Source organism: Staurois parvus, unplaced genomic scaffold (assembly GCF_062004578.1).
Source record: "Staurois parvus isolate SC_StPar_1 unplaced genomic scaffold, SC_StPar_1.0 ptg000340l, whole genome shotgun sequence".
Taxonomy (NCBI): Eukaryota; Metazoa; Chordata; class Amphibia; order Anura; family Ranidae; genus Staurois; species Staurois parvus.
Genome location: NW_028318136.1, coordinates 2,031,726 through 2,044,708, shown reverse-complemented (window position 1 = coordinate 2,044,708; position 12,983 = coordinate 2,031,726). Strand labels below are relative to the sequence as shown.

Genomic DNA, 12,983 nt, shown 5'->3' with positions numbered 1-12,983 from the left:
GCAGATTTTTTTGCATTCAATTACTGCCAGAAGGCTCCCTGCTGGCAGAACACAATAGCACTGCCAAAACTGACTGTGTTGATGGAGGAATCAAGAGATTTTCTTTCTTGCAACCCCTGGTTGCAGGAAAGAAAATTGCATCAACTATGGCTTGCCTTAGGCCAGTGGTCGGCAAGCCGCGGCTCGCGAGCCACATGCGGCTCTTTACAAACTTAAATGCGGCTCTTCTGTGTGCCGGGCGCCCGCTCCCCTCCCTCCTCTCGGGCGGCCGCCCCAAAAGTCAGGACTCTGCAGCTGTCAGGATGTAGGCGGGGCAGCGCGACAAACTCCTCTCCTCTCACAGTCCGTCCTGAAGACCAGAACGGCGTGGGAACGCGGCGAGAAGAACGCGCGGAGCAAAGGTAAGTGAATTGACACAGGGGGGACTTGGGGACTTAGTATGGGGGATGAATTAATATGGGGAATGAATTACTATAGGGGGTATGAATTACTATAGGGGGGATGAATTACTATGGGGAATGAATTACTATAGGGGGGATGAATTACTATAGGGGGAATAAATTACTATATGGGGGATGAATTACTATGGGGGATGAATTACTATATGGGGGATGAATTACTATGGGGGATGAATTACTATATGGGGGATGAATTACTATGGGGGATGAATTACTATATGGGGGATGAATTACTATATGGGGGATGAAATACTATATGGGGGATGAATTACTATATGGGGGATTAATTACTGTAGGGATGAATTACTATATGGGGGATGAATTACTATATGGGGGATGAATTAATATGGGGGATGAATTACTATATGGGGGATGAATTACTATATGGGGGATGAATTACTATATGGGGGATGAATTACTATGGGGGATGAATTACTATATGGGGGAGGAATTACTATGGGGGATGAATTACTATATGGGGGATGAATTACTATGGGGGATGAATTACTATATGGGGGATGAATTACTATGGGGGATGAATTACTATATGGAGGATGTATTTTCAGTTTTAAAAATGTGGCTCTCAAAATAAATTTCAATTGTGGTTTTGGCGAGATTTGGCTCAGTTGAAAAAAAAGGTTGCCCACCACTGCCTTAGGCCAAAAAAAGTAGGCTGTGTGTATGCTGCATGAGCATAAAAAAGAAAACAGACTAATTAGTGTGGGCAGAGATCAGTCCCTGCAGATAGAAATAGGAGAAGTGAATGTGTCCTGTTGGTTAGGAGATGGCACAGGGTTGAACATGGAAGCAATTTAACACAATCTTATGTAAACCATCCGATCTGCTCCCAGCACAGGCTATATAATATTGGCAAGGCGCCAATTCAAATATCAAAGGGCTTCCATGTATTAGTAAAACAAACAACACACACTGTAACATATCTCCACAACTCAGGCTATGGTGTTACATTGCAGTATACTGTATATATTGTCTAAGGTCTCATTGCAGGATACCCCACTATGCTGGGATGGTCCTGAAAAAATATAAAGCTATTTTTCTACATAGTGCTCCTGAAAGTCCGCAAACTGTTCCAGTGGTGCTGCATGACTGCTGTTCCTTCTAAGTAATACAATGTTGTCAATATAGGCACAGCAACATTTTTGCATTATGGAACATAAGTTAATTTGGCATATTATACCAGATAACAATAAAAAAAAGACATCTTAAAAGAACACTTTAACCACTTGCCCTCCAGAGGATTTACCCCCCTTCCTGACTAGATACAGTGCTGTGTTACTTTAACTAACAATTGCGTGGTCATGCAACATTGTACACAAATTCAATTTATGTCCTTTTTTCCCCCACAAATAGAGCTTTCTTTTGGTGGTATTTGATCACCTGTGCATTTTTAATTTTTTGATCTATAAACAAAAAAAGACCGACAATTTAAAAAAAAACTATATTTTTGACTTTTTACTATAAAACATATCCAGTAAAAAAAATTTTTAAATAAACTTCTTTATAAATTTAGGCCAAAATGTATTCTGCTACATGTCTTTGCTAAAATAAATCCCAATACGTGTAAATGAATTGATTTATGTAAATGTTATAGCGTCTACAAATGGCAGTATATATACTGGAATTTTTTGTTTTGTTTTGTTTTTTTACTAGTAATGCCGGCGATCAGCAACTTATTGCGGGACTGCGGCGGACATTCTGACACTGGGGGAAACTGACTGTCACTGACATCCCCAGTGACACTAATACAGTGATCAGTGGTAATAAAAAGCACTGACACTGTACTAATGACACTGGGCAGGAAGGGATTAACATCTGGAGCGATCAAAGGGTTAACAGTGCTATGTGTGTTTTACATAGTGTGCTGTGAGTGTTTTAATATGTAGACAAGCTGTGCAGAGCAATACAAAGCAGTCTGTTTGTGTTGACAGGGGAGAGATCTGCATTGTTTACATACAGACAGACCTATCCTCTGTCAGCTCCCTGATAAAGGGTCTTTAAGCCAGAACCAAAACTCTGTACTCTTCAGACTGTATAGCAGCTTCAGTGCAAAAAAACATACCACTTGGACGAGCCAACAAAACCTCCTGTAATGTCCACTTGCAGAGGCTTCTGCCCAGCTCTCCAGAACAGCAATGTTTTCACCAATGGGACTCCAATGCAAGTAGTCCAGATGTTTCACATGAATAATTAGACTACCAAAATTGGAGAATGCTGTAAATTGCCAGCATTGTTCCTGTTTTTTCTTGCTGGAGGCTACCATTTTTCTCAAGCCCAGAGCCCCTGAGCAGCAGTAAGGCTGTCAGCAGATCAGCACAGTACATTTTTGGCACAGTGCCTAAAAATAGAGAGCAACTGAACATGTGCAGAGCAAGGTGAGACATTGTATTACTGGATTGTAAACAGTATAGATCAGGGGTTTCCAAATTTTCTAAGCAAAGGGCTAGTTTACTGTCCTACAGACTTTACGGGGGCCGGACCGGAAAATGTCTCGGCATCAGTGGAAGTAAACAATGCCCCATTTTTGGTGTTAGTGAGAGGAATTGTGCCCCATTGATGGTGTCATAGGGAGAAATTGTGCCCCATCATTGTTGTCATTGGGCCCCATCATTGTTGTCATTGAGCCCAATTCTTGGTATCATTGGGATGAACAGTGCCCCATCATTGGTGTCATTGGTGGGAATTGTGCCCCATCATTGGTATCATTGGGAGGAATTTGTTGGTGTCAGTGGATTAAATAGTGCCCCAAGGGCCAGATAGAAGCAAGCAAAGAGCTGCAGTTTGGAAACCACTGGCATAGACACTTATTTTTAATGTTTTACATCACAATGTGTTCCTGATGACTGCCATTTCTTAATTACATTCTGAACAGAGGATATTGACATCTGAAAACGCTTTGCTATCTTCTTATAGCCTTCTCCAGCTTTGTGAGCGTCAACTATTTTCAGTTTCAGTTTTCTAGACAACTGCTTAGAAGAACCCATGGTGCTGATTGTTGGGGCAAGGTCAGATGAGTCTGGGCATTTCAAACCTTTGAGATTGACATCACCTGGTCTTCCCAGACGATGACTGAGAACAATCCATGACACTGGCAGGTCTCAGCTTGGCAAAGGGGGCTATAAATTCTGCAGGGTGCCCAAACTTTTGCAGACGCCATTTTTTTTTTTTCTGTTATTTTGAAAGTGTAAATGATGGAAATAAAATCTAACTTTTGTTGACATATTATAAGAATGTCTAATCTGTAATTTGATGCCTTTTGGAGATTTTTCCATCTTTCCTTGGCTTCTTTATGCACATTAATACAAATTTTTAGCTGGGGTGCCCAAACTTTCGATCCCCACTGTATACCTGCAAAAGGGGCCAGCCTTAAGTGGCCTAGCAGGACTTTATTTTGAATTAAAATGTATAAACGGTAATAAGGGTACTGCTCTAAACAACCCTTGCAAAGTAGAAATGTCCATTGGCTAGCATGCAATTTTCAGGAGACACTCCATTTTTTATGGCAGGGCACTCCACATGACTGGGTGTTTGAAGCCAATACAGGTGTGAAAATAACTCCTTTTGTAAATCAACACCCCAGAGTATAGAGTTCAGGGAGCCATATGTAGTTACAATACAGATCCATTTCACACACTGATGGCTGTATACAGTACAACAGGTGCTGTGAATAGGATAGGGTTGCCTGAAGCTGACCTCTACTCAATCCATTACAAAGCATAGTTTTACATTATGAACACTCCACCACATTTCCTGTGTGTAAGAAAATCTTTCATTACACACTCCATAGGAGGAATTGTGTCACAACATTAGCCTGGATACCAGAGAACACACCACATAAGAGCGCCACACTTATTTACTAAAATGATGATCATCAAAGTAGAAGCTGAACTGTGTTGCCCCTAGATAATAAACAGATGCCAACTGCTATTTTTCAGTGTCAGGGGCACTTTAAAGTATATTTAATGCCAGAAAGTTCTATTTTCATTTTTTGGATTAAACCCGTCAGGTTTTCTGCCATTTGTGTCCCTTTCTAGAAATTTTCCTTTCCTTGCTGACCTCTAGGCACAACAGGAATGGGAAGAGGTCTCTCTTGGGTTCTTGTCAATGGCCGCTATTTTCCTGTGTTTGACATGCATTTGAAATGCACGTCAAGTGCAGGTCAGCAAAATCACACACAGCGTTTGGCTAGAATTCCAAGGACCTGTTCACACTATGTGCTGTGACTGGTGTTTTTCTGCACTTGACCAATGCCAATCATTGCAAGAGCATATAGAAAACAATTGTTTTCTGTGTGTCCTGTTCAGACTGCAGCACTGCCTTCAGTGGGTTGCAGTAAAATGCAGACATGATTGAATGAATTTCAATAAAGTAAAAAAATAAATAAAGTTAAAAAAAAAGGTAAACAGTGCTTTACATTGTAACAAGGCACCACCCCCTCTGCTGGCACATGACACTATCCTAAACAAATACACTCACTGGCCACTTTATTAGGTACACCTTGATAGTGCCATGAAAATATCCCCCACACCATTACACCACCACCACCAGCCTAAACCATTGAAACAAGGCAGGATGGATCCATGCTTTCATGTTGTTTAAGCCAAATTCTGACCCTACTATCTGAATGTCGCAGCTGAAATGGAATACCCATTCTCCTCTGACATCAACCAGGCATTTTCATCCACACAACTGCCGCTCACTGGATATTTTCTCTTTTTTGGACCATTCTCTGTAAACTCTAGAAATGGTTGTGCTTGAAAATCCCAGTAGATCAGCAGTTTTGAAAATACTCAGACCAGCCCGTCTGCCACCAACAACCATTCCACATTCAAAGTCACTTAAATCCCCTTTCTTCTCATACCGATGCTCGGTTTGAACTCGGTTTGAAGATGTCTAAATGTATTGAGTTGTTGCCATGTTTTTGGCTGATTAGCTGATTAGCAATTTGTTCTACCAAGCAATTTAACAGGTGTACCTAATAAAGTGGCCGGTGAGTATAGATTATTTTAGCATGCAGCCAATGTGAATAGGCCCTTAAATTCAGTGGAGGCCCCTAGGCAGTCGAAACCTTGGAGCCCCCCTCAGAGGTTTCTGGAGGTTTATTGTGTGCACTCTAGTAGGATGACATTGAAGTAGTGTGCATGTTGGCCGCTAGACGGAGATGACCATCACTACTGTACATTTATATGACAGCTGAAAGAAGGTGAGCTTTTAAAAGACAAACTGTAATGTCGACCTGATGTCTATGGTTTATGTACTTTAAGTTGTTTTTGGGTACATTACATTAATACAGTATTTTCACTATAGAGTCTTTAATGTAAAGTTTACTTTCTTTGAGTTTAATATTTTTTTCTATCTTTTGTAAACAATTTATGAATGCCTAATTGGAATTTTCTTTAAAAATCAAATCAATATTCTTTTGATCCGTTTTCGTGAGGTCTTTAACCACTAGCCTACAGGGCACTTATACCCCCTTCCTGCCCAGGCAAATTTCAAGCTCTCAGCGCTGTCACACTTTGAATGACAATTGCACGGTCATGCAACACTGTACCCATAAGACATTTTTATCATTTTTTTTTGTGACAGACAGAGCTTTATTTTAGTGGTATTTAATCACCTCTGGGTTTTTTATTTTTTCTTAAACAAACCAAAATCCACTGAAAATTTTGAAAAAAAAGTTTTTTCTTAGTTTTTGTTATAAAATTTTGTAAATAAGTGATTTTTCTCCTTCACTGATGTGCGCTAATGAGGCTGCAGTGATGGACACTGATAGGTGGCACTGATGAGGAGGCACTGGTAGGTGGCACTGATGGGCATTGACAGGCATCACTGATGGGCACTAAAAGGCAGCACTCATATATGGCACTGATATATGGCACTGATAGGCGGCACTAAATGGCACTGATAGGCGGCACTGACTGGCACTGTTAGGTGCCACTGACTGGCACTGTTAGGTGGAACTGACTGGCACTGATAAGCGGCACTGACTGGCATTGATAGGCGGCACTGATTGGCAGCACAGATAGGTGGCACTGATTGACATTGATAGGTGGCACTGACTGGCACTGATGGGTGACACTGAAAGGCAGCTGAGATGGGCACTGATATGTGGCATTGATGTGGCACGGATGGGCACTGAAATGTGGCACAGATGGGCACTGGCACATGGCACTGTTCAGCACTGACAGCTGGCACTGATGGACACTGACAGGTGGCACTGCTGGGGCCACACTGATCATCAGGGCACACTGATCATCAGTGCCCTGATGATCAGTATACATGTCCCCTCCGCGGAATGCCAATTACCGGCTCTCCTCTCGAGCTGTCAGCGTGACAGCTCGTGAGGAGAGAAATGCCGATAACTGGCATTTCCCTGTTTACATGTGATCAGCTGTGATTGGACACAGCTGATCACATGCCCGAGCCGACAGAACGAGAGAACCACCTTGTGCCCGTCATTGGACTATATGGCGGGTGGGAGGTGGTTAAACAGCGTGTGGCCCATAGGCCATGGTGCCTACTCTTCCTATTTGATAATCTGACATTGCACAGGTACAACTAAAGTAGGAGGATTTGTTTCATCTCTGTGTATCGCCTGAGGCCAGTCACTATAGTGGGTACAAGTAAGGGTTTGCAAGGTAGCATTATACATTATTACGTGCCGACAAAGTGAACAGGATTTTTAGGATAGAGATACCAAAATGTTGTTATCACATAGTTATCTGCTGTTCAATCTCCTATGTTTCATGAGCAAGGCATGTTAACAATGCTGCCATGAATGTAGGCAAAAGTAGTGTTTAGACCAGTGGTCTTGAAACTGTAGCCCTTTGCTTGCCTTTATCTGGCCTTTGAGGCATTATTCCTGCTAATGACACCAATGCTGAGGAACTATTCCTCCCATGGACACCAATGATGAGGTACCATTCTTCCACTGACACCAAAAGGTGGGGCATAATTCTTCCCACGGACACCATCAATAGGGCACTATTTTTTCCACCGACACCATCAATAGGGCACTATTCTTTCCACCGACACCATCAATAGGGCACTATTCTTTCCACCGAAACAATTTTCGACTCCTATTGGCCACAGTCCACCCCCCTAAAGTATAAAGGGCAGTAAAGTGGCCCTTTGTTTATAAAGTTTGGAGATGCCTGGTTTACACCAATAAACACACAGATCAGTGACAAATCATCCACAAAGACATGTGGAAGCCCAGGGGGCCCAGCTACATCCTTCATGCCCTTGCAATAAATCAGGATATATGGCAATCATTTGAGAGGGCATGCATGTGTAGACAATTGATGGCTGATGGGGCAGGCTATGCCAGCACAGATATATGCTTCAAGTATGTAGGGAAATTATGTGAACCATGGAGAATTAAAAGGGAAAAAAATGATTAATTTTATCAACATGTGCTTTACTTTTCACTACTACTTTACCTTTATACTGGCTTCTCAAAATAACACATGAATTCATTTATAAGCTGGACAAAGGTGATTGTAGCCATTGTTAAATATTTAGGACAAGCTTTTGGAGTACACCACAGTATTGAAGCAGTAGGGAAGAGGCTATACCTCAGAACTTTGTCCAGAAAATGTTAAGTACAAATAAAAAAGTATTATGGACTGTTTTACTAGCTGAATACACGGTTTGGTGTAGTACAATAGTTTTGGTATTTATATAACGAGTTGTAAACTTTATACAAAAAAAAAGAGTCAAATTGAGGAGGAGAGGAAGATTGGGCAGATGGATTTTGCTCCAAATGAGGGACAGTCCCTCTAAATGAGGCACAGATTTGGAAGCTATGCAAAAGTGGGGAAGATCTTCTGTGCCTATTTAATATCCTTTTCACATTAATCAAAGAGATAGATGCCAAGAATGCATCTAAACCCAAAATCAAAGTGTAATTTAATGTAGTCTACCAGTCCTTAGCAGCGGTCTGTGTTCTTTTTTTTTTTTTTTTTAAGACTTTTTTCCCCCTTTGTTTCACCCAGTAATCCTGACAGTAAGGCTATTCATACACAGTAGGATTTTTTTCATTCAGCCCTACAGGCCGAATGAGAGAAAAAAAAAGATCCTTCTCATCCACAATAAACAGCATGAATGGAGGAAACTACCTTGCCAGCTATTGTAACCTGACAGCTGCTGCTCCAACAGCTTTCAGAATACCCGAACAGTGACTGCATCTGACTGGCTGCAGTCAAAGTTCTCTGAGAATTTTCCAATTTTCAGATTGAAGTTTGTATAACTGTTACTAAACCCACAACAGTAAAATCAATCAGTCTGTATATGCAGTAAACCATGTTTGTTATACTCACTGTGGAACCTAAGGGGTTTACAAGATTTAACCAGTGCTCAGCTGGATGCTGATAGAGGCCACAAGACTGCTCAAACTGCTCATTAGAAAAGGATATTTAGCAGTTTATATATACTAAAATAATTGCTTTTCCATGTTCTGTGTACTGTGGGAGACCAGATATAGTGAATGCAGAGTCCAGGGTTTGGTAACACTTGAAGTGGAATCAGCCAAATTTTGAGATGTGTAAAACCAGCATAACACACCCGTTCTAGGTTGACAGAGCTCACTAAAGCCAGCCATAGGTGGATCAAATTTCGGTTGGTTCAGCAGGGACTGGATGATATTCAATCCTTCTAAGGGCAGGCTGAATATACCCAAGTCAATCGATGGATCAAATCTGGATAACCAGCATAACACACATCTGTCCTAGGTTTACAGAGCTCACTAAAGCCAGCCATAGATGGATCGAATCTCGGCCGGCGGCTATAGATGTTAATGAAAATTGCATAATCTATGGCCTGCTTTACAATACTGTATCTATTAAGAAACATCATTGTCCCCACAGGACAGATCACCTCCCTCTGTTGTGTTATCTACAATATGATGTGCTTTGTAAATCCACAGAGATAGCTGGAACCAATGTGACTGATAATAGTGCAGCACCAGAAGTTGTCAGTGTACAAGATTTCTGACTTGATGACAATGGTTTTATTTGCATTTATCAAACAGATATAACAAAACACTCCAAATTGTATACTTATACTTAACAGATCAAAAGGAGTAAATAAGAAATGTTTGTTGTTGGGGTTTACATACACTTTATTCTTCTCTGCACACAAGCTTGCTCAGACTAAAGGCCATTCACAAGATAAGAATAGCAGCAATTATATTGGTTTAATTAACAGGACAACCAGTACCAGGATAATTAACAGAGCCATTCAGCAGATAAGATTCCTTGTTTGAGTCACTTTTAAGACGAGGAGGTCTATGGTCTTTACTATTCAGGTTCAGAAAAATGCTGTGCCCATTATGTGGGGTCCTACTGGCCAAATTACACTATTAATAGAATCCTGTAGTAAAGGGGTTTGCAGGTTGACATTAATGACCTCTCCTGAATAAACTTTGTTTCTTAAATGTCTTGCTAATCCAGTGATTTCAGTAGTGCCACTGACCCAGGAAATGTAAACAGATTAGGGTTCTGGCTTCACTCTTTCCTCATTTGTATGCTTATTGCAGGTAAGTGACTCAAACTTTTAGCCTGGGTTCACCTATATGTGGTGCAGTATATTGCATGTGATTCGCACAGGAACCACACCACATTCCTGTGCGAATCACATGCGATTTGTGTGCGGTGCGATTGGAGCCATACATTTTGTATGGCTCTAAGCGCACCGCACCCGCACCAAAAAAGTGCAGGACCATATTTTTGGTCCGCACTAGAATCAGATTGCATGAGTATTCACACCAATGTTATCCAATTCTACACATTGCATTGCGTTTTTCGGAACGCTTTTGGGGTGTTGTTAACATACACACCCGCAGCGGTTTGCATGAACAGGGTGCGATTCTTATGCGGTGCGGAATTCGCACTGAAAACGCTGCAAATTCCACACCTCATCAGTGTGAACCAGGGCTTAAAGCCACTAAAAGCCAGGCAACTAGCATTTTGCCTCTGGAGGCTGATGCTTTCTCTTCCCATTGGCAGCAAAGGCTGCATGCTAGGTTACTAGGCTACAACCCAGCAGAGCGAGGAGTGCAGCAGTGGTGGAAACATTATTGCCAGCTGTCCTTTAAAAAATGAGCTGCCAACCCTCTTAGCAGGCCTTTGCAACGTAGATTTGAAGCAAAAATGCAATAATGTAACCGCACATTGTAAAGGGTGAGTATTTGGCGCCAGAACAACATTCAGCTCTTCTGTGGAGCTAGTGGGTGGCATGCAAGGGACTCAAGCCAACAGGCAACAGCCAGCAATTCGTGGGAACCCATTGGATCCTAATGGTCTGCTGAATAGCCTGTGACTTGTATAGCTGTGAAATCAGAGAAAAACCCTGGAAAATATTTGTCACAGAACTCTTATCGTTCCACTCTTCACTGCCTTTGGGATCCCCATCCATTTGTTTTTAGCAGATCAGATTGAACGTAGGTGGGTGTAGACGGACACATGTCTGTTTACACCTGCTGCTCCATAGAGGAGAATGGAGGTCCTGATCAGGTCAGCCTGAAAAGTGGACAATGAAATCTGTGAAAGGGAACTAAAGGTTATGAAGAACTAGAATACAACTGTTCACACCACAGTGCAGTGCATAAATGCTCACATTTTCATGCCTTGAGATGCATTGCATTAGGCACCCAGTCATTTTCAATGGGACCTCAATACAGCTTAATGCACAAAAGAAAAAGGTCCTGCAAAATTACTGATAAACGCAGTGCACTGCAACACCCAGAGAATTTTCAGCAGTCTATTATTGTGTAGTCCAGGTGCATTGCTGCACACCATGATGTACACTGGGATGCAATTGACAATGAATGGCAACGCACCGCAACACACCTATGCAGTGTGCTGCCTTGCATTACCATGACCTGCATGTGTGTCTATTTTGGCCATGAGGTGCGGTGCATTTTATATGTGTTTTTTAATGCGCATTTTACACACTTTACCATTTATCCCTATGGAATGCATGTTTTAATGGAAACCATACCAAAGATAGTAATGAAAATGTTTTTTAACATAGGTTACTGTGTGGGTTATGAAATAAAAACAAAAAGATTTTTAATATAGCCAAAAATCCCCAACAGGTTAAAAAATGTCTATGTAAGTTTTTTTTGCGATTGAAGAATTATAGGATCTCAACTTGCAAAATTTGTTGTGTACTAAAGTGAATGGAAACATTTGAAAATCTCCTGTTATTTCCAATACAATATCAGCACATGATCTAACTTCTATATTGCTCATTCTAGACCTTTCATGGACTAAAGTATATCTACAGCCATAACTATTTTTTTTGCAGGTTTAGATTGAGTGAAATAGGGATAAAAACACTGTCAGGTTTCTTGAGCCATCTGTGCCCATCTGGGAGATTTTGTTTTTACTTCCTGTCACACAGACACATCAGCAAGTAGGAGAAAATCTCTCCAAAGTGAAAGAAAATCTCCTCTTGGACAGCTGTCATGGGTACAGATTTCCTTTGGAAAATTTCCCCTCGCCTGCTGTTCTGCGGACAATCTAAAACGTTGTTATTCCCCTCATTTTTTGTCCCAGTGAAAATGGTCTCCAGACCAAACGGAGATGGTAAAGCAAAGCTGACAGCAACAAAAACCACAACAGGGGTTCTACAAAGTTCTAACACTAATCAAAATGTAAAAAGTTTGTCTTTAGATATACAATTGTGCTACCTCACTCCTTACCTGAGGTCTTTTCCACTGAATCCCTACGGTGTCTGGAGACCGTGGTCCTAACTTGTTGTACCCCAGTGATTTGGGCTGTGTGGGAAAATAGGGATCCTCAAATAGGTGCTTTTCCTGCACACATTTCTGTCGCAGTTGGTTGTAGTCTTGATCCAAGTACGGGGTAACATTTGCTTTAGAATCATAGGGCTTGTCATCCTTTAGCAGACGCACAGTGATCCCTGTCGGGGCCATAGTGACCAAAGTGAGATCACCTGCGTGGTGCCTGTGTATATGTGTAACAGGAGATGGGGAGGGGCCAGGTGACAAAGACTGATAAGCTTTTCTATTGAAGATCTATAATGGGTTACAATACAGACTTGGTTCCATGCTGTGTTACAGGACACAGAAACTGGAAGTACAACTTTGCTCCTACAGATAATTCATTAATAATATTGAGACAAGAAAACGTTTTACAAACTTAAAGTAGCTGTGAACCCTAACTGAATGGCATTTGGCTTGCTAAAAGCGACTGTATGTGTATTTGTTGTTTTTGTTTAATAAAATGTTTGTTTTCACCTCCTTCTCTTCCTGTGTTGCATCTCAGTGCTGCTCTCCTGCTGCCTCTTTGCAGCCACTGCCTGTCTACATGGTTACATTACAGCAATGGCTTCAGGGCATTTTTCAGAGCAGGTTTTCCTGATGGTGATAACTGTAGACCATGCCCAAGTGTGTGGAAGCCTGTAGTCTCCAAATGAAATTTATGTGACAAGGTGACAATATAGGGCCATCGTTGGGGGACAGGGACAGAGCCTTGTCAC

At 41.5% G+C, this 12,983-nt stretch overlaps 1 protein-coding gene across 1 annotated transcript in view; it reads right to left on the bottom strand.

Annotated features, from left to right (window-relative positions):
- Positions 1-12,417, bottom strand: part of LOC149456947 (calpain-2 catalytic subunit-like) — a 78,328-nt gene extending 65,911 nt beyond the window's left edge. The window contains exon 1 of the mRNA XM_089684235.1: positions 12,184-12,417. Within this exon, the coding sequence (XP_089540361.1) occupies positions 12,184-12,417 (234 nt within the window). The remainder of the gene's footprint in view (positions 1-12,183) is intronic.
- Between the last annotated feature and the right edge of the window lie 566 nt (positions 12,418-12,983).